The 22,764-nt window shown below is 45.5% G+C and overlaps 1 protein-coding gene across 1 annotated transcript in view; it reads right to left on the bottom strand.

Annotated features, from left to right (window-relative positions):
• ARHGAP42 (Rho GTPase activating protein 42) overlaps positions 1 to 22,764 on the bottom strand; it is a 501,254-nt gene that overhangs the window by 282,288 nt on the left and 196,202 nt on the right. Inside the window, exon 3 of the mRNA XM_075337479.1 lies at positions 4,524 to 4,585. Within this exon, the coding sequence (XP_075193594.1) occupies positions 4,524 to 4,585 (62 nt within the window). The remainder of the gene's footprint in view (positions 1 to 4,523; positions 4,586 to 22,764) is intronic.

Genomic DNA, 22,764 nt, shown 5'->3' on the forward strand with positions numbered 1-22,764 from the left:
AAAACACTCACCAGAGCCAGTATACAAGCTGCAAGGCAGAAATATAACTGGCACTGAACCGTAGGTAGAGAGGCATAGAGTGTCCTGGGATCCAGAACGAGGCAAGGGAAGTTAACCCCTGACATGACCAGGCCAGAGCTGGGTGTAACCACAGCAGGGAAAAGCCGGCCTGGATCATGACACATCCTCTTCAGAGGTGCTGCCATTGTTACATTCCATGGACCAGGTATTTAGAAAATGTGCATTCATACATCGATATATTGGGTTAGATGAATGCTTGATCTCTTGAAGAACTAAAGAGTTACCAATAAGTCAAATTCCTCGCATTCACCGTACTTATTCCAACTTGTCCGACCTTACCGGGATGACCGTATCTGCATGGCGCACCTTACAAGTCATTGTTTCTGGAGGAGAGTAAGGGTTCAATCTATTCTGAGGTCACACAGCACTTCAGCTAAACCACGAATATAGGAAGCGATAAAAAATACCAAAAAGGAAGTGCCTTTATCACAATAAGTATCTGCTATCAGGAAATGAGCAATTTAACCTTAACCGAAGATGACGCCGTGAAGAAGTGGGAATGCATTTATTTCTGCAACAAGCAAAGGTTATTTTACTATAGCAACAAAGGTTTTATTTTATTTCCGTTTTCTTCATATTTAGGTCAAGAAGATGTAAAGATAAGTTAAAAATATAAGTGCGGTATAAAAATTATTTTCTTATTTTTGTTACCCAATTAGATTTTGAGTCATTTCATATCAAGAAACAAAACTATAAACAGCCGATATAGCCCCTATTATCACAATTTTGCCATATTAGATATGCCTGGCTTCTCAATTTAAATATGTTGGACTTAAAGTGGACCTGGCACTAAGTCAAAAGTATCCAGTTTCTGCTTATAAGCATACCATTTTATTTTTTAAACGTGCCATACAGTTCCAGAGATGGTCCTTTTTATCTAATGCTAATTTTCATTGTTTTTTTCAAGGGGGTGTGGCTCAAAGGATCCTCATGGGCGTGGCTCTAGGCTCCTCTGTATTGTTACCCTTGTAAACACCATAAAAATAAGCACTAACTAAAAAGGCCCATATCTCCGGAGCTGTAGGGCAGATTTAAAAGCAAAACTGAATACTCAGGGGAAGAGAGAGAATAAAATAAGACCAAAACTGGACACTTGTGACCCAGGGACAGGTCCTTTTTAAAGGGAATCTGCCATCAAGTTTTTGCTCCCCCATCTGAGAGCAGCATGATGTAGGGACAGAGACCCTGATTCCAGTGATTCCAGAGACTTGAGGTAGGTGTTCCGCCGAAACGCGTTGTCCTCACTGTTAGCCCTATTATGCAGTATGATTTTGCCAGTGTCACATTTTGTATTTTTAAAGATGGATTAAAAGTTAATTTTTATTCAAATCTTTTTTTTGGAGTCTGGGCTGGATCCTTTTTCTCCTTTTTCTGATTCCAGCGATGTGTCACTTACTGAGCTGTTTGCTGTCATTGTGATAAAATCAATGTTTTCTCTGTTGCAGATCTAGCAGTTATACAGAGTTCATGAATATGCTGGACTACCTGCAGCACAACAAGTAGTCCTGTAATGATAATTTACTGCTGATTAATCTGTGATTTTATCAAAACTACACTAAGCAGCCCAGTAAGTGACACATCGTTGGAATCAGGGTATCTGTCCCTACGTTATGCTGCTCTCAGATTAGGTGGCCAAAACCAGATGGCAGATTCCCTGATGACACTGTTGTGGCCATTCTATTACTCGCTGTCCTCAGAAAAACATATCAACTACATAGCCAAAATTGTGTGGACAAATAGTTAACGCCATGTGTGCTTGTTGACCTTATCAATCAAAATACATGGGAATATAGAGCGGACATGAAGTGCTGTAACCTGAGTGGCCCCCTTAGCCTCAAGATCAGTAGCAGCTGATGTGACCACTTTGGCTTTGGTTGTAATTAATAATTAACCCCTTGCAATTTTAAGCAGGAGAACAAATTTAGTAAAGCTCCTCCAAACTGTTTAAGGCTGCTTTCACACATCCGTTTTTCGCCGTACGGCACAATCCGGTAAAAAACGGAAAGAATGGTTTCGGTGTTTATTGCCGCCGGATCCGTTCTTTCCCCCATAGACTTGTATTAGTGCCGGTTTGTACCGCATGGCCTTGCGTTGCATCTGGCTTTTGCCGGATCCAACATAAATAGCTAATCCGGTGGCCGGATGGAACGCTGCTTGCAGCGTTTTTTGTCTCTGGCAAAAAACGTAAGGCGCCGGATTCGGCGCGAGTTTCAATGAAGGTCTATGGGCGCCGGATCCATCATCATCCGGCATATGACGGAATCCAACGACGGATCCGGTTTTTTGAACTGCGCATGCTCAGTAGCACAATGCATCCGTCAAAAAACGGAAGGAACGCATGGAAAAAACTGATGCAACGGATCAGTTTTTACGCCGGATCAGTTGCATCAGTTTTTTTGCCGGATTGTGCCGGAGGACAAAAACGGATGTGTGAAAGCAGCCTAAAGCCCACTTTACACGCAACGACATCGCTAATGAGATGCCGTTGGGGTCACGGAATTCGTGACGCACATCCGGCCTCGTTAGCAACGTCAAAATTACTCACCTTATCGTTGATCGTTGACGCGTCGTTCTAATCCTAAATCTCGTTGCTAGTTCAGGACGCAGGTTGTTCGTCGTTCCTGCGGCAGCATACATCGCTATGTGTGACACCGCAGGAAAGAGGAGCTACGTCGTACCTGCGGCCGCCGGCAATGAGGAAGGAAGGAGGTGGGCGGGATATTCCCCCAGCTCAACTCCGCCCCTCCGCTTCTATTGGACGGCTGCCATGTGACGACGCTGTGACGCCGCATGAACCGCCCCATTAGAAAGGAGGCGGTTCACTGGTCACAGCGACGTCGCAGGGAAGGTAAGTCCGTGTGATGGGTCCTAGCGATGTTGTGCGCCACGGGCAGCGATTTGCCCATGACGCACAACCGACGGGGGCGGGTACGCTCGCTCAATTCTTTGCAGCGTTTTGCAACGTTTTTTTCATTGACAAGGTGAAGGATGTTCACAGACTTGACCACAGAGCTCCCATACAATATTTCTTCTGCTGAAGTTGCGTTTTGGTCGCACTTAGCATTGACCGGGAATTATAACATCAAAAGAAGTTGTTAACCAAATATGATACTTACTAAGTTCTTCAGGAAGAACATTCCACCAAAAAAAGTTGAGTCAATGAATATGATTTCAAATATGCGACATGAAAACGTTTAAGATACCTGAAACGCGTTAGTTTATACATGGATGGGTTTTTTGTTATGGCCTTTTTCCAATATAATAATGCCAAAAATGTTTATCGGCATTTTCTCATACAGGGACACCCTGGAGGCATCGGACTGGGTAGACAGCCAGTAGCGTCAATCGAATAAAGCTGTACACTGAGCATCTACCTTTCCATAGGTCCAAGCACCATCATGGCCAATGGCGCCCTCTCCAGCAATGACAGGTGATTGCACCACTAAGCTCTTCCCTGCTCACATTAATAAGTGGGGTCAGAAAAGTCAGACTCAACTTTACCATCTGTAAGGTGTGCCACGGGTGACAGACAGTCATGTGGTTACTGGCCATAGAAGGTCACAGCATTTGGCTGCACAGAATGCTCCCTGACTTTCCATTGTTCCTGCTGTCAGTATCATTGGTATAGGTAGCTTTCCTGCTGGATTCATCTCTCCCACTTTTGAACCCAGCAGGAGCTCGCCTTCCACCCAGCTGTTGATCATCAGTGGTGTTTAAATACCCCTTCCTTGGACTGGTGCTGGTGATATTTTCAGTTCCCTCAAGCCAAGGTTGCAAGCAGGTGACTTGTACTCTTCTGTGGTATAAGTGCTGAAAGCTCTTCTAAACTTCTACCTGAGTCATCTAATGATAAGTAGTTCATGCATTCTCCCCGTGTGTCCTCCTTGTGTCTTCTATAGTTGTATAGTGGAGTTGACGGAGAGCTCATCCCATCCGTTCCCTATTTACGGTCCAGCACTAGGGATACTAGTATCAGGTATCCGGCTTGGCGCATAGGTGAGGAACCTAACTAGGGTGGTGAGGAACCCCAGTGACCAGCAGTAGGTTTGGTCAGAGGTCACCATCTACCCCTACCCTAGACATAGGGTTTCCCTTCCCTTTCGCCGTGTGCTTGGTACTTCTCAGTACTTAGCGTGACAACACCTGATTCCTGGAACAGCGCCATTGTAACAAGTAACACGGACAGCAGTATAGATATAAGACAATACAATGGATATCATTTGATGCAGCTTTGACAAGGTGGAAATGGAGCAACTCTAGAAATGGAGCAATTTACACTGAAAATTGCAGTAAAAATCCCGAGACACAAATCATATGAAAGTCGATCATCACAAGTGAGGTCTGCGATCAATTGCTGTTTGTTTGTTTGTTTTTTTCTGCTCATTAATAGTCCCGGATGATTATAGTTTACTGCGATGCAAAAAAATAAAAATGTTTCTTACCAGTCTCCTTCTTTCTTCCTCCACGGTAATGAGTAGGCGAGCAAATTCTTTCAGGGATTGAGCTGCAAGAAAGGAAACGGAGTTAAGTGAATGTATTGATTCCCTGATAAAAGGACTTTAGAGGAACATGACAGCTAAAAAGAGACTTGTCAAAGAAAACCCATACACGAGACTATTAGAGGGGCACTAAAACTCGAATGTGATGATGGAGGGGGAACTCAAAAGGAAGAAGATTGTGGCATATTTGTCAGTCTGTGATCCCTGAAAACAAACACTCTTATAGAAATAAACTCACGGCCCGCAACAACATGGTTGTGACTTAAAGAAAATGTTCCCTTTCAAATATTATTCGACCCTTGAGCAGGGAAGACTTAGTGGATCTGAGGACAGCATGGTTTGTTTGTTTTTCATAACAAATGCAGCGAAGGACGAATTATATTTGAAAACTAAAAACCCCTTTAGATAAAAGTAGGTGATATTGGGGGTTCGGCTGGCCCACTATTGTGAACAGAAGACCTCGCGACAGATGACGATGGAATATCCAGCCAGTTAAGTTTCCAACATTCGATCCTTTTGCTTCTAAAGGCCGCTTTACACGCAGCGAAATCGCTAATGAGATATCGTTGGGGTCACGGAATTCGTGACGCACATCCGTTCTCGTTAGCGACGTTGTTGCGTGTAACACATACGAGTGACCGCTAACGATGAAAAATACTCACCACATCATTGATGGTTGACACGTCGTTCATTTCTCAAGTGTCGTTGCTCGTTCTGGACGCAGGTTGTTAGTCGTTCCTGAGGCAGCACACATCGCTACGTGTGACACCCCAGACACGACGAACAACAGCGTACCTGCGTACTCCGGCAACGAGGTGGAAGTGACGATCCTGCGGCTCCTCTCCGTCCCTCCGCTTCAATTGGTCTTCTACTGGGTGACATCGCTGTGACGCCGAACGAACCGCCCCCTTAAAGAAGAGGTTGTTCGGCGGCCACAGGTAAGTACGTGTGACGTGTACCAGCGATTTGCCTGTGACGCACAAATGACGGGGGCGGGTGCTTTCACTAGCGACATCGATAGCGATGTCACTATGTGTAAAGCGGCCTTTAGGAGTTTAAGACACCGGCAGAGGGAGTCTCTCGGAGAACACGTGAGTGCTGGGCCAAACTGAGCGTTCCTGTGTATGGGGGAATTTGGAGACATCGTCAACCAATTGATGTGTATGGAGGCCTTTAGGTAATACGGCAAATTTTGGTTTATTCTTCAACTTGGTGGTGTACACATTGTGAATGTGCAAGGAGCAGTTTGATGGACTGTGCAAGGCCGCTTTCACACTGCGTTGTGATCTCTGCTTGTAGATCCCGTCGGGGCTTACGTCCAAACCCCGCCACATAACAGGTTTCGGACGCATGCGCCGACAGAGCCATTAACTATAATGGTGCAGACTGAGTCACATTTTAGTGAGTGTACACTTTCTGGGGCGGACACCCAGACATAGTATACTGTGTCTGGGTGTCCACCTCCAGAAAGCGTACACTCTGAAAAATGGTGCACGATAGAGCACATGGTGACTCCGTCTGCACCATTATAGTCAATGGCCCTGTTGGCGCATTAGTCTGAAACCTGTTTTGCGGGTTGTTCGGACAGAAGCCCCGACGGGACCAGTGAATGCAGAGCTGAACGCAACGTGAAAGAGGTCTAAATCAAAGTCATAAGTCAAATCAAAGTGAGTAGATATTAGATCATTTACAGCCCCCTGCTCCGGGGTCCTTACAAACCTCTCCTGTACTGGAGCCTGATGTCATTTAATTCAACTATACATTAAAAGAAGCAATATTCACTTTACTGATGGCTGCCGCACCCAACTGTCTCTGTATTTCCTGCCCCAAAACAGACATTCTGACATAAGCATGTGACCGCTGCAGTCAATCATATGGCCACATCAAGACGTTAGTGCTGGAGTAGAACATACAGAGTTCACAGCTAGAGTTTGAAGTCACAAAACGAGACCAGTAAAGTACTACAAGAGAACGTGATCTTTATGAATTTTGGTGTGCTGAATCCAAAAATCGCATGAGTTTCCTCCATTCATGTCCAGTTTTATGGAAAAACACTATTTAGTAAGGAACTCTTACAGGTATAACGTAACTTTATATGGAAGTAGAATTATATTATTTAGATATGCTGAATATGCAAAAAGAAATGCTGAATATGCAATTGGTGTAACTAATAGGAAGACTGCTTAATAAGTAATTAAAAACTGCCGATGTAGAAATCCTATGGCTATATCAACAGGGCGAAAACTGAAGGGAGCATTTAGTTGTTCAAGAGGCTTACAAGTTGCAGCAAATTTAACTTTGCTAAAAAGGTTTTTGTTGAATAGGTCATCCAATACTCGATTAGTTTGTAGATGGTGCCGGAACGATCCTGATATGTTACATTTGTGGCTGTTTTTGTGAGCAAAATACTCTGCTTCTATGCCCTTTGAACTCCAAATTAATATGATTTGTTTTACAAGCGCTTGGAGAAATCAATGCAGCACAGATTGTTCCTTGCAGATTTGGTGCAGAAAATAATCACAGCATGTCAATTCTTTCAGCATTTCTACCTGCGTTTTTCATCCATTGAATGTAATAGAAAAACACATGCAAAAAAAGCATAAAAAAGCAAAAAACACACATTTTTTGCACTGCATTTTTCCTGCCAAGAGATGCAGAAACGGTGCAAAAATTTCTGCAACCAAATACTCAACATGTGTACATACCCAAATATATATATTATATATATATATATATATATATGTATATATATATATTTATATATTTATTTTTTTTTTACAAGTGACACCTTAAGAGGTATACATGGGCGAGTCTTACAATTTTTAGCACCTTTATTGCGGCTCATAGGTGATTATTACTCATTCTTGATGTGTAACTAGAATCATGGAATGGTACAGTTGGAAGGGACCTCATGGGCCATCAGGTCCAACCCCCGCGAGTGCAGGTCTTCCTAAATCATCCCAACTATATGTTTATTCAGTTTCCACTTGAAGATTTCCATTTATAGCCTCTCGTGAACGCCTGTTCCACTCTCTGACTGGCCTCACTAACTCCCGTGGTTCCTTGTTCTACTCTCTGACTGCCCTCACCACCTCCCATGAAAGCTTGTTCCACTCTCTGACGGACCTCACTGCCTCCTGTGGTCGCCTGTTCCACTCTCTGACTGCCCTCACTGCCTCCCGTGGTAGCCTGTTCCACTCTCTGACTGCCCTCACCACCTCCTGTGAAAGCTTGTTCCACTCTCTGACTGCCCTCACTACCTCCTGTGGTCGCCTGTTCCACTCTCTGACTGCCCTCACTTTCAGAAAGTTTTTCCTAATGTCTAATCTGAATCTCCTTCCTTTAAGTTTCATCCCATTACTTCTTGTACTTCCTTGTGCTAATTAGAATAGGGAAGTTCCCTCTGCACTGTGACTGCCTTTCAGATATTTGTAGACTGCTATTAAGTCTCCTCTCAGCCTTCTCTTTAGTTCTTTTAGCCGGTCTTCATATGACATGGTTTGCAGACCTTCTGCCATCTTGGTTGCTCTTCTCTGGACTTGCTCCAATATATTGATGTCTTTCTTGAATTGGGGCGCCCAGAACTGTACACAGTATTCCAGGTGGGGTCTGACCAGGGCAGAGTATAGGGGAATAATGACCTCTCTTGATTTAGATTCAATGCTTGTCTTGATACATCCCAGAATTCTGTTGGCCTTTTTAGCTGCAGCTCCGCATTGTTGGCTCATGTTGAGTCTGGGATCCACTATTATGCCCAAATCCTTTTCCCCGTTGCTATCACCTATATATGCTTGTTACATTTCTTTTACCCAGATGTAGGACTTTGCATTTGTCCCTGGTAAACACCATTCTGTTCTCCTTGGCCCATTGTTCGAGTGTCTAGATCCTTCTGAATACGCTCTCTTTCCTCTCTAGTGTTGGCTGCTCCTCCTATCTTAGTATCATCTGCGAATTTTATAAGTTGCCCAATAAGTCCGGTATCCAGATTATTTATACAGATATTAAACAGCACCAACTACATACTATTTTTTCGGAATGTAAAATAAACCTCTTTATTATAGGCAGGCAGACGGACAGCTAAATGAACTTACAAAGGTGGGAACCTCTACAAACAGCCCTTCATATCTCAGCTTCAGACTATATCAATGCAGTGCACTACTAGTGAGAAAGCAGCGGAGGAGTCTCCACACCACAGGGACCAGGATCCGGGCCGCCAAAAGAAAGGCAAAAAGAATCTGCTGGTAAAATGGAAGAAATATTCCGCTCTCGGGGATTTTGCAATGTTATTAGAAAGAGTCGGAAGACCTTCTAAATCAATTTTAGCGTTTTATACATTTTACATATAGTAGACTGTAAAACACATCAGTATATATAGTGGCTGCGCAGCATTTCTGGCGGTCTCTGGAGAGATTGTATACACAATATTTCCCTGCTCTCTGAGCCTCGATATCTGGAGTGTAAAATGTCTCAAACACATTTACAACTTTCAAAAAATGGAAATTTACTTGAAAATGGCATCATCTAAATGGGAAAAAAAATGGATGTGTGGGCCGATGTGGAGAAATAACAGGCTATTGTGTGGCCGATGTGGAGAAATAACAGGCTGATGTGTGGCCGATGTGGAGAAATAACAGGCTGTTGTATGGCCGATGTGGAGAAATAACAGGCTGTTGTGTGGCCGATGTGGAGAAATAACAGGCTGTTGTGTGGCCGATGTGGAGAAATAACAGGCTGATGTGTGGCCGATGTGGAGAAATAACAGGCTGATGTGTGGCCGATGTGGAGAAATAACAGGCTGTTGTGTGGCCGATGTGGAGAAATAACAGGCTGTTGTGTGGCCAATGTGGAGAAATAACAGGCTGTTGTGTGGCTGATGTGGAGAAATAACAGGCTGTTGTGTGGCCGATGTGGAGAAATAACAGGCTGTTGTGTGGCCGAAGTGGAGAAATAACAGGCTGTTGTGTGGCCGATGTGGAGAAAAAACAGGCTGATGTGTGGCCGATGTGGAGAAATAACAGGCTGTTGTGTGGCCGATGTGGAGAAATAACAGGCTGTTGTGTGGCCGATGTGGAGAAATAACAGGCTGTTGTGTGGCCGATGTGGAGAAATAACAGGCTGATGTGTGGCCGATGTGGAGAAATAACAGGCTGATGTGTGGCCGATGTGGAGAAATAACAGGCTGTTGTATGGCCGATGTGGAGAAATAACAGGCTGTTGTGTGGCCGATGTGGAGAAATAACAGGCTGTTGTGTGGCCGATGTGGAGAAATAACAGGCTGTTGTATGGCCGATGTGGAGAAATAACAGGCTGTTGTGTGGCCGATGTGGAGAAATAACAGACTGTTGTGTGGTCGATGTGGAGAAATAACAGGCTCTTGTGTGGTCGATGTGGAGAAATAACAGGTTGTTGTGTGGCCGATGTGGAGAAATAACAGGCTGTTGTGTGGCCGATGTGGAGAAATAACAGGCTGTTGTATGGCCGATGTGGAGAAATAACAGGCTGTTGTGTGGCCGATGTGGAGAAATAACAGGCTGATGTGTGGCCGATGTGGAGAAATATCAGGCTTTTGTATGGCCGATGTGGAGAAATAACAGGCTGTTGTGTGGCCGATGTGGAGAAATAACAGGCTGTTGTGTGGCCGATGTGGAGAAATAACAGGCTGATGTGTGGCCGATGTGGAGAAATAACAGGCTGTTGTATGGCCGATGTGGAGAAATAACAGGCTGTTGTGTGGCCGATGTGGAGAAATAACAGGCTGTTGTGTGGCCGATGTGGAGAAATAACAGGCTGATGTGTGGCCGATGTGGAGAAATAACAGGCTGATGTGTGGCCGATGTGAAGAAATAACAGGCTGTTGTGTGGCCGATGTGGAGAAATAACAGGCTGATGTGTGGCCGATGTGGAGAAATAACAGGCTGTTGTGTGGCCGATGTGGAGAAATAACAGGCTGTTGTGTGGCCAATGTGGAGAAATAACAGGCTGTTGTGTGGCCGATGTGGAGAAATAACAGGCTGTTGTGTGGCCGATGTGGAGAAATAACAGGCTGTTGTGTGGCCGATGTGGAGAAATAACAGGCTGTTGTGTGGCCGATGTGGAGAAATAACAGGCTGATGTGTGGCCAATGTGGAGAAATAACAGGCTGTTGTGTGGCCAATGTAGAGAAATAACAGGCTGATGTGTGGCCGATGTGGAGAAATAACAGGCTGTTGTGTGGCCGATGTGGAGAAATAACAGGCTGTTGTGTGGCCGATGTGGAGAAATAACAGGCTGTTGTATGGCCGATGTGGAGAAATAACAGGCTGATGTGTGGCCGATGTGGAGAAATAACAGGCTGTTGTGTGGCCAATGTGGAGAAATAACAGGCTGTTGTGTGGCCGATGTGGAGAAATAACAGGCTGTTGTGTGGCCGATGTGGAGAAATAACAGGCTGTTGTGTGGCCGATGTGGAGAAATAACAGGCTGTTGTGTGGCCGATGTGGAGAAATAACAGGCTGTTGTGTGGCCGACGTGGAGAAATAACAGGCTGATGTGTGGCCAATGTGGAGAAATAACAGGCTGTTGTGTGGCCGATGTGGAGAAATAACAGGCTGATGTGTGGCCGATGTGGAGAAATAACAGGCTGATGTGTGGCCGATGTGGAGAAATAACAGGCTGTTGTGTGGCTGATGTGGAGAAATAACAGGCTGTTGTGTGGCCGATGTGGAGAAATAACAGGCTGTTGTGTGGCCGATGTGGAGAAATAACAGGCTGTTGTGTGGCCGATGTGGAGAAATAACAGGCTGTTGTGTGGCCGATGTGGAGAAATAACAGGCTGTTGTGTGGCCAATGTGGAGAAATAACAGGCTGATGTGTGGCCAATGTGGAGAAATAACAGGCTGTTGTGTGGCCAATGTGGAGAAATAACAGGCTGATGTGTGGCCGATGTGGAGAAATAACAGGCTGTTGTGTGGCCGATGTGGAGAAATAACAGGCTGTTGTGTGGCCGATGTGGAGAAATAACAGGCTGTTGTATGGCCGATGTGGAGAAATAACAGGCTGTTGTGTGGCCGATGTGGAGAAATAACAGGCTGTTGTGTGGCCGATGTGGAGAAATAACAGGCTGATGTGTGGCCGATGTGGAGAAATAACAGGCTGTTGTGTGGCCGATGTGGAGAAATAACAGGCTGTTGTGTGGCCGATGTGGAGAAATAACAGGCTGTTCTGTGGCCGATGTGGAGAAATAACAGGCTGTTGTGTGGCCGATGTGGAGAAATAACAGGCTGTTGTGTGGTCGATGTGGAGAAATAACAGGCTGTTGTGTGGCCAATGTGGAGAAATAACAGGCTGTTGTGTGGCCGATGTGGAGAAATAACAGGCTGTTCTGTGGCCGATGTGGAGAAATAACAGGCTGTTCTGTGGCCGATGTAGAGAAATAACAGGCTGTTGTGTGGCCAATGTGGAGAAATAACAGGCTGATGTGTGGCCAATGTGGAGAAATAACAGGCTGATGTGTGGCCGATGTGGAGAAATAACAGGCTGTTGTGTGGCTAATGTGGAGAAATAACAGGCTGTTGTGTGGCCAATGTGGAGAAATAACAGGCTGATGTGTGGCCGATGTGGAGAAATAACAGGCTGTTGTGTGGCCGATGTGGAGAAATAACAGGCTGTTGTGTGGCCGATGTGGAGAAATAACAGGCTGTTCTGTGGCCGATGTGGAGAAATAACAGGCTGTTGTGTGGCCGATGTGGAGAAATAACAGGCTGATGTGTGGCCGATGTGGAGAAATAACAGGCTGTTGTGTGGCCAATGTGGAGAAATAACAGGCTGTTGTGTGGCCGATGTGGAGAAATAACAGGCTGTTCTGTGGCCGATGTGGAGAAATAACAGGCTGTTCTGTGGCCGATGTAGAGAAATAACAGGCTGTTGTGTGGCCAATGTGGAGAAATAACAGGCTGATGTGTGGCCAATGTGGAGAAATAACAGGCTGTTGTGTGGCCGATGTGGAGAAATAACAGGCTGTTGTGTGGCCAATGTGGAGAAATAACAGGCTGATGTGTGGCCAATGTGGAGAAATAACAGGCTGATGTGTGGCCAATGTGGAGAAATAACAGGCTGATGTGTGGCCAATGTGGAGAAATAACAGGCTGTTGTGTGGCCGATGTGGAGAAATAACAGGCTGTTGTGTGGCCGATGTGGAGAAATAACAGGCTGTTGTGTGGCCAATGTGGAGAAATAACAGGCTGATGTGTGGCCAATGTGGAGAAATAACAGGCTGTTGTGTGGCCGATGTGGAGAAATAACAGGCTGTTGTGTGGCCAATGTGGAGAAATAACAGGCTGTTGTGTGGCCGATGTGGAGAAATAACAGGCTGTTGTGTGGCCGATGTGGAGAAATAACAGGCTGTTCTGTGGCCGATGTAGAGAAATAACAGGCTGTTGTGTGGCCGATGTGGAGAAATAACAGGCTGTTCTGTGGCCGATGTGGAGAAATAACAGGCTGTTCTGTGGCCGATGTAGAGAAATAACAGGCTGTTGTGTGGCCAATGTGGAGAAATAACAGGCTGATGTGTGGCCAATGTGGAGAAATAACAGGCTGATGTGTGGCCGATGTGGAGAAATAACAGGCTGTTGTGTGGCCAATGTGGAGAAATAACAGGCTGTTGTGTGGCCAATGTGGAGAAATAACAGGCTGATGTGTGGCCGATGTGGAGAAATAACAGGCTGTTGTGTGGCCGATGTGGAGAAATAACAGGCTGTTGTGTGGCCGATGTGGAGAAATAACAGGCTGTTCTGTGGCCGATGTGGAGAAATAGCAGGCTGTTGTGTGGCCGATGTGGAGAAATAACAGGCTGATGTGTGGCCGATGTGGAGAAATAACAGGCTGTTGTGTGGCCAATGTGGAGAAATAACAGGCTGTTGTGTGGCCGATGTGGAGAAATAACAGGCTGTTCTGTGGCCGATGTGGAGAAATAACAGGCTGTTCTGTGGCCGATGTAGAGAAATAACAGGCTGTTGTGTGGCCAATGTGGAGAAATAACAGGCTGATGTGTGGCCAATGTGGAGAAATAACAGGCTGTTGTGTGGCCGATGTGGAGAAATAACAGGCTGTTGTGTGGCCAATGTGGAGAAATAACAGGCTGATGTGTGGCCAATGTGGAGAAATAACAGGCTGATGTGTGGCCAATGTGGAGAAATAACAGGCTGATGTGTGGCCAATGTGGAGAAATAACAGGCTGTTGTGTGGCCGATGTGGAGAAATAACAGGCTGTTGTGTGGCCGATGTGGAGAAATAACAGGCTGTTGTGTGGCCAATGTGGAGAAATAACAGGCTGATGTGTGGCCAATGTGGAGAAATAACAGGCTGTTGTGTGGCCGATGTGGAGAAATAACAGGCTGTTGTGTGGCCAATGTGGAGAAATAACAGGCTGTTGTGTGGCCGATGTGGAGAAATAACAGGCTGTTGTGTGGCCGATGTGGAGAAATAACAGGCTGTTCTGTGGCCGATGTAGAGAAATAACAGGCTGTTGTGTGGCCGATGTGGAGAAATAACAGGCTGTTCTGTGGCCGATGTGGAGAAATAACAGGCTGTTCTGTGGCCGATGTAGAGAAATAACAGGCTGTTGTGTGGCCAATGTGGAGAAATAACAGGCTGATGTGTGGCCAATGTGGAGAAATAACAGGCTGATGTGTGGCCGATGTGGAGAAATAACAGGCTGTTGTGTGGCCAATGTGGAGAAATAACAGGCTGTTGTGTGGCCAATGTGGAGAAATAACAGGCTGATGTGTGGCCGATGTGGAGAAATAACAGGCTGTTGTGTGGCCGATGTGGAGAAATAACAGGCTGTTGTGTGGCCGATGTGGAGAAATAACAGGCTGTTCTGTGGCCGATGTGGAGAAATAACAGGCTGTTGTGTGGCCGATGTGGAGAAATAACAGGCTGATGTGTGGCCGATGTGGAGAAATAACAGGCTGTTGTGTGGCCAATGTGGAGAAATAACAGGCTGTTGTGTGGCCGATGTGGAGAAATAACAGGCTGTTCTGTGGCCGATGTGGAGAAATAACAGGCTGTTCTGTGGCCGATGTAGAGAAATAACAGGCTGTTGTGTGGCCAATGTGGAGAAATAACAGGCTGATGTGTGGCCAATGTGGAGAAATAACAGGCTGTTGTGTGGCCGATGTGGAGAAATAACAGGCTGTTGTGTGGCCAATGTGGAGAAATAACAGGCTGATGTGTGGCCAATGTGGAGAAATAACAGGCTGATGTGTGGCCAATGTGGAGAAATAACAGGCTGATGTGTGGCCAATGTGGAGAAATAACAGGCTGTTGTGTGGCCGATGTGGAGAAATAACAGGCTGTTGTGTGGCCGATGTGGAGAAATAACAGGCTGTTGTGTGGCCAATGTGGAGAAATAACAGGCTGATGTGTGGCCAATGTGGAGAAATAACAGGCTGTTGTGTGGCCGATGTGGAGAAATAACAGGCTGTTGTGTGGCCAATGTGGAGAAATAACAGGCTGTTGTGTGGCCGATGTGGAGAAATAACAGGCTGTTGTGTGGCCGATGTGGAGAAATAACAGGCTGTTCTGTGGCCGATGTAGAGAAATAACAGGCTGTTGTGTGGCCGATGTGGAGAAATAACAGGCTGTTGTGTGGCCGATGTGGAGAAATAACAGGCTGTTGTGTGGCCGATGTGGAGAAATAACAGGTTATTGATGGTGGGTGAAGATTCCTGCAATCTAGTACTTAGTGACCACTACTAAATGGAGATGGTGGAGGTCATTTGGGTCTTCAAGGCCCCAATCTAAAATGTGATTCATCCAAGTCCATAGGTGCCTACAAGATTACACAATTCCCCTTATCCTCACCCCAACGTTTGGCCACCCTCTTGTCCTTCTCTGGGTGTCCTGCTCGTAGGCCTACAGTACTGTAAGTGACTAGATAACAGATATACTCATATTTTACTTTCATATATACAGTATAACTCAAGGTGGGGATAGAAAGAGATCAGCCTTTATTATAATAAAACTACGTGTCCAATATTATGTAAGTGTCTTGGGTGACAGACAGTCATATAGTCTCTGGCAATAGAAGGTGACAGCGTTTGGCTGCACAATATGCTCCCTGACTTTCTATTGTTCCTGCTGTCAGTATTCATTGGTATAGGTAGCTTCCTGCTGGATTCATCTCTCCCTTTTGGACCCAGCAGGAGCTCGCCTTCCACCCAGCTGCTGATCATCAGTATTCTCTTGCTGCTTAAATACTCCCATCTTACCTTGAGTGGTGCTGGTGATATTATTTAGTTCATTCTAGCTTTAGTTGCAAGCAGGTGGCTTGCTCTCATCTGTGGTATAGTTGCTGAAGCTTTGCTGAACTCTGTAGATAAGGAGTTCATACATTTTCCTCCCATGTGTAGTCCTTGTGTTTTCATTTAGCGTTTAGTGAGGTTGACGAGCTGATTATTTAGGGCCCAGCACTATGGATACCTAGGGTCAGGTATCTGGCTCGGCACATAGGTTCAGAACCTATCTATGGTGAGAAGGGATCCCAGGGACCTGCAGTAGGTTTGGTCAGGGGTCATCATTTCCTCCCTTCCCTAGACACAGGGGCCCCCTTCCCTTGACTTTGGTACTTCCCCACACCTAGAGTGACAGTAGATTCCCTTGTCCCACCAACACTGCTCCCATCCACGAGACATGGATGGCACACAATCTGTGAATGTGTCTTTTTGCATGTGGTGCCAAGACATTAGCAGCAAATACTTTGAAGGGAATCTGTCGCCAGGTTTTTGCTACCTCATCTATAAGAAAAATAACGTAGGGAAAGACACCCTGATTCCAGCGATGTGTCACTTAGATTACTGGGTGCAATAGTTGTGACACAATGAGAGTTTTTAGGTGTAGCATGTAACAGAGCTCAGAAAGATAACCCCACCCACACCACTAATTGGTAGCTATGTACATTGTTTATTTACAATGAGTTGCTAATCAGTGCTGGGGTGAGGTTGGACCAGGAAGCATGTGAACAGCTAGTCCGGTAGTGATAATTTCCTGCTGATAAAACAGTATTTAAACTACAGCACAGCGGCTAATAAATGATACATCACTGAAATCAGTCCCAGTCCCTACCTCATGCTGTCCTCAGATTACAAAAATCTGTCAAGCCTGAAAGCACAACCTAAATATTCAAACCAAGAACATGCACTTGGTGCGTCATTGGCGTGGCCAAGCGGTTTAATAGAGCTCTCCACTTACTTTGTGAATTGTCAAGTTAACCTTTGCTACATTAATTTATTCACGAGAATGCTCTACAAGAAAGTTCCAGGATGAATAAAAGCCATAGTTGCAATAGTTGGGTGGGCGGCCTGGAGAACGGCGGTGCAAGTGAAGTCCTTATCCGTTCCTCCATTCTCTTGTTCAGTGAAGGTCTCTTCAGCCAGCCCCAGGCTAATGATAATGTTATAGTAAATCTAGACAACATATTCTAACATTTTATGTGTAGAATACCCTTCTAAATACAGTAGTGACGTTATCGGAGAGCTTCGTGGTCAACTTATTTCACTCCAGTCTTTACTCCACAATCCAGCAACTTCCCAGTTCTTGAGGAAACTATTTTGATCATGAATTCACTGAGCTCTATTGTTGTGTCTCCCGTCGCTGGCCTGTCTAGACCTGACTTGTTTATCTTTCTAACACCCGGTCTAACCTGACTTAAGAGTTTCTCAGTCAGTATCTCAGCTTCTTATACGTTCTCTTACATGACATCTGCCGCTGGAAACACAATGCAGATACATTACATCGCTGGTGAATCTGGGCGGACATGACTTCTTTACAATCAACTTAATGGGGTTATTTGGTGAAAACAAGTTACCACCTATCTATTGATGATAATTTACTGATCGGTGGAGAATGAATCGCAAGAACTAGCACCTATTGGCAGAATGGGGAACTTTTATCCCCATTAAAATAGAGCGGCAGTGCACATTCCTGACCAACGCTCCATTTATTCCATAGGGCAGAGGTCTCCAACCTTTCTGACCTTGAAAGCCACATTCAGCTCTGAAAGAGGGTCGGGAGCCACATTCATCTCTGATAGAGGGTCGCGAGCCAAATGGAGCACATTACTAGCCAACGTTCCATTTATGCCGTAGGGCAAAGGTCTCCAAACTTTCTGACCTTGAGAGTTACATTCAGCTCTGAAAGAGGGTGGGGAGCCACATTCATCTCTGATAGAGGGTCGCGAGCCAAATGGAGCACATTACTGACCAACGCTCCTTTTATTCCTTAGGGCAGAGGTCTCCAAATTTTCTAACCTTGAGAGTTACATTCAGCTCTGAAAGCGGGTCGGGAGCCACATTCATCTCTGATAGAGGGTCGCGAGCCAAATGGAGCACATTACTGACCAACACTCCTTTTATTCCCTAGGGCAGAGGTCTCCAAGTTTTCTAACCTTGAGAGTTACATTCAGCTCTGAAAGAGGGTCGGGAGCCACATTCATCTCTGATAGAGAGTCGCGAGCCAAATGGAGCACATTACTGACCAACGTTCCAAATTTGCGAGCCACATCCACCTCTGAAAGATGGTTGCGAGCCAATTGGAGCAAATTACTGACCAACGTTCCGACCTTGAGAGCCACATCCACCTCTGAAAGATGGTTGCGAGCCAATTGGAGCACATTACTGACCAACGTTCTGACCTTGTTTGCAGAGTAGAAAGAAGAACGGGTTTGAATACCGCGCAAAAACCACAGATTCACCGAGAGTTTGGAAGAATCCCTTTATTCACATAGATTCTTCCGAACTCTCGGTGGGTATTTATTCCTTATATTTGTTCTGATGAAAGGGACGGAAATGTCCCTGAAACGTGTAGACCTATGTGAATAAAGGGATTCTTACAAACTCTCGGTGAATCTGTGATTTTGGTGCGGTATTCAAACCTGTTCTTCTTTCTACTCTGCAAACAAGTTTAACGCTACGGGACTGCTGCCGACCACGTTACTATCATACTTGTAGAGGGGTTGTGACTTGCACAACCTGATAAGGTAAGTGTTTCTCCCGCATCTTTTGTATACCTGGTAAGACCTTATTTGCGCCTGTTGTTTCCACAGTTCTGCTTATACAACGTTCTGACGTTGAGAGCCACATTTAACTCTGAAAGAGCGTCACAAGCCAAATGGAGCACATTACTGTTCAACGTTCCATATATTCCCTAGGGTCGAGGTCCCCAACCTTCCTGACCTTGAGAGCCACATTCAACTCTGAAAGAAGGTCATGAGCTACATCCACCTCTGAAAGAGGGTCACGAGCCCTATCAAGCGCCTGTCCACCTCACAGTAGTGATACCCAAAGCCCTCACTACAGGTATAATGCCAGCCAAAGGTTTTCCACAGAAACCACAATGACGCAGTTTACTAAGATGCAGGGGTTCCTACCGTACCTCCATTCAGATCTGCTCTTCTAGGTGATGCTCCTCAAAAAAAAGTCACCAGCAGACCTGCTCTTTACAGCTTAACTTTTAATAAAACGTTTTAAAATACCTTCCCATACAGACAATCCTTGTATAAAGTGTTCAAAGTGGACCAGTGCTTAAATATAAAAAAAAATTGGTTCAGTCTCACCATATGTTCTTGATGAAAAGGCAGTTCACAAATGAGGAATGAGATCCTTACCTTGGTAGATTACCCTATTAAATCTGTCGTGCCCCGTGCTTTGTCTCTCGTCCTCACAAGGACAGTGCCTAGTGTGGTCTATTCCACTAATTGATGTCCCTATTGTATAACGTCCCGACAAGTTTCGTCCACCGTTCATGGTGGGACTCTTCAGGGGAGATATTATTAAGGTGTAATGAAGCTCCTAGTTTATGGGTACTTCAATTCATACGGGGAATAAGGGGTCAATCATTTTGTCAAAACCATCCCCAAAAAACTAACTGAGAGCTGCGCAGCAAACCATGTGGTGAGAAGACTCCCCTGAGGAGTTCTCCCATAAATTGTGGGCGAAACACATCGGAAGGTTATACGATAGGGATGTCAGTTAGTGGCACACACCACACTAGTTCACTGTCCTTGTGAGGACTGGAAACAATGCATGGGGCATGATAGGGTTATTAGGGTCCTCTACCCCGGCTAAGGATCTCATTCCTCATTTGTGAGCGACCTCTTCATCAGAACGTATGGTGAGACCGAAACAATTTTTTTGTATTTGAGCACTGGTACACTTGGAACACTATCACTTTCTACAAGGATTATCTGTATGGGACCATATTTTAAACCGTAGTTTTATTAAAAGTTATATTTTATTATTACACTGTGTGTGTCCCTGCTAGAAATATATATCTTCTCAGCTGTTACCTAGACCTGGTGCATATGAAACTGGCTGGAAGACAGCTGCAAGCCACTCATCACGGGCCCGCAAGCCACATGTGGTTCATGAGTCACTGATTGGGGACCTTAGGGGGATGCAAAGCATTTTGATCAGCTGTTTACGGCAGCCCCGTTGTCATGATGTGACTGTGGGATAGCGAGGGACAAGAGACTCTTATGTTGTCCCTCCCGCTAGGGGACCCTAGGCTATCCCTATTCTCCAGATTACCCCTGATGGTGAAGATATTGGAGTCCCGTAACTTACTATACTCCTGAGTAATTCTAATCTGTTCCCCTCTCCCCTCAGGGAAGGAAGGGGTAGGAGTGTGATGGCAACACACATGAGACAGACAGGGATAACAGAAATTCATTCACTCATTCACACTTCACACTCAGAGGAATAAACAGTAAGAAACTATAGGACAAGACAAGTGAAGTAATGCAGCATCAAATAGGACAACAAGAGTTAGCACCAGAACCGCACACAACAATAATATCACAACCACCAGTAAGCCTGGATAAATCCACCTCTCCAGGCCATGTATAGTCAAGCTATAGCTGGTAACATAAGAACAGTGCAGCCAGCATATATAGGAGGAGAGCGAACATGACTGTCTCTACCACAGCATGTGACCAAGGAGACTAACATGCAGACTAAAGGCCCTGTCACACCCACAGATAAATCTGCGGCAGATCTGTGGTTGCAGTGAAATTGTGGACAATCAGAGCCAGGTTTGTGGCTGTGTACAAATGGAACAATATGTCCATGATTTCACTGCAACCACAGATCTGCCAAAGATTTATCTCTGCGTGTGACAGGGCCTTAAGTCTTGCTAGCCTTCCTATGAACCTCAGATCTGTGAGAGGATGCCCGAGTCCCCCTGCAATGATCACAGACATCAGAGAAGTTAGCAGGCAGAGTGCAGGAATCTAAAGTTTCCCCAGACCCTGATACTGCCAAGAAAGTCTGTGATGCCTGCACAAACCTCCTTGTAACACCCGTAGAGAATGAATGGAGCTGCTGTTGAGCAACCAACCTGCCGCACCATTTTGCAATTTGAAGCAGTGGGATACCCACCCATAAGCAAGTTACTATCTAGCTCGTGGATAACTTGCCTCAACTGAACAACCCTTTTTAAGGATATTCACATTGTATGTATCAACATTCATAGACAGTGAGTGATCTGCGGTGCTCCACAATAGGAAATGTAAACTGTGCCGCCTGGTTAAGCGACTGCGCTCACGGTTCCAACTGCGCGGCCAGCCCTCCTCTTGTGGAAGCCCAGTTACGTCCTTTGCTGTGGTTTCTTGATCTAAATCAGCATTTTGTTGTTTTGGCTGAGTATTTTTCTATGCTTTGTGGCTTCCAGAACAAGAGTGCTTTTCTAGATTATGGTCTTAAATCATTTTTCTAACCCACAAAAAGGGATTTCCAAAGGAAAAACTGAGAATAAGAAAAATACTACCGAGGTGCAGGAGATGGAACCTGATGCTAAGTACCTCCTGATGGCCGGAGGGTAACAGACTCCCCAAAAAGACACCAACTTGGCACAGGCAAGTAAGTAAACTCTTCAGTGAGGAAGAGGTCAGGAACTCTCGTGCCCCTAGAGTTCAATATCTAATGTTTCATACTGGATGACCCTCATCAGTGCAATGAGGAAGAGGATTGGACCTATTGGAAGCAGCAATCCTAAACGTCAGCAGTATCGATCCTTTAATGTGTTTGGCACATGACTTGGCTTCTTTTGCAGTATTTAAGGGCACATCCCACCCTCGCCCACCGTATTGTTACCCATACCCCCGATTAAAAAACAGTATAATATAATACCACTGTTAGGGTGAACTCTTAATCAGAGTTCACGTGTTGCCTACTGCCTGACCTAATTAATGAGGATCAAGTGCATATTGAAAAATGACATCAGACACAGACAGTTGGAAGTTCGTCTTTCCTCGATCAGAAGTGGCCCAAAACAGACTGATTTTTTCCAAGTACATGGACTTATAAAACCTAGAAAAGGGGCATGTTAGGTTTTACAGTGGGCAAGCCCGGATGTGTTCATTGGTCAGTGGGTTGAACAATGTGTTAGTCCATGAGCTAATTGGTGGGTGTCATCGTAGGTGGGTCTATGACGTCATCGGGGTGGATCTGTGGTGATGCTAATGGGCAGGTCTATGATGTCATCTGGGCGGATCTGTGGTGATGCTAATGGGCAGGTCTATGATGTCATCTGGGCGGATCTGTGGTGCTGCTGATGGGCAGGTCTATGATGTCATCTGGGCAGATCTGTGGTGATGCTGATTGGCAGGTCTATGATGTCATCGGAGGGGGTGGTCCATGAGATACCTGTGAGATGGTCCTCTAGGTTGGCCAGTGGGTCATTCCTTATATGGTGATGTTCTTACATTTGGACATCCCTTGCATACCAAAGCAAAGTGTGGAGAACAGGAGATGGAGGCCATCTTTAGATCTGAGCAGACTTATTGTAAGGTGAAATGATTTCACAGGAAATTTTCCCTCAATCCCTTACGTCTCAAGGTTAATTAAGTATTTGTTCCAAAGGCTCTCCTCAACACCACTATAATGACAGCCGGGGCTTTCACCATCTGAAGACCTGCCCTTCATAGTCATTTACTAAAGTTTGCACTAATGGACCAAGTTGGCAAACATCCACGAGCCACACATCACGGGTGCACTAGATATATATCACAAGGTCATGATACACATCACAGGCCCACGAGCCACACATCACGAGCCCAGGTAGCCACACATCACGGACCCTGGTAACCAAACATCATGGGCCCACGAGACAAACATCACAAGCTCATGACACACATCACAGGCCCAAGAGC

Source organism: Anomaloglossus baeobatrachus, chromosome 2, assembly GCF_048569485.1.
Source record: "Anomaloglossus baeobatrachus isolate aAnoBae1 chromosome 2, aAnoBae1.hap1, whole genome shotgun sequence".
Taxonomy (NCBI): Eukaryota; Metazoa; Chordata; class Amphibia; order Anura; family Aromobatidae; genus Anomaloglossus; species Anomaloglossus baeobatrachus.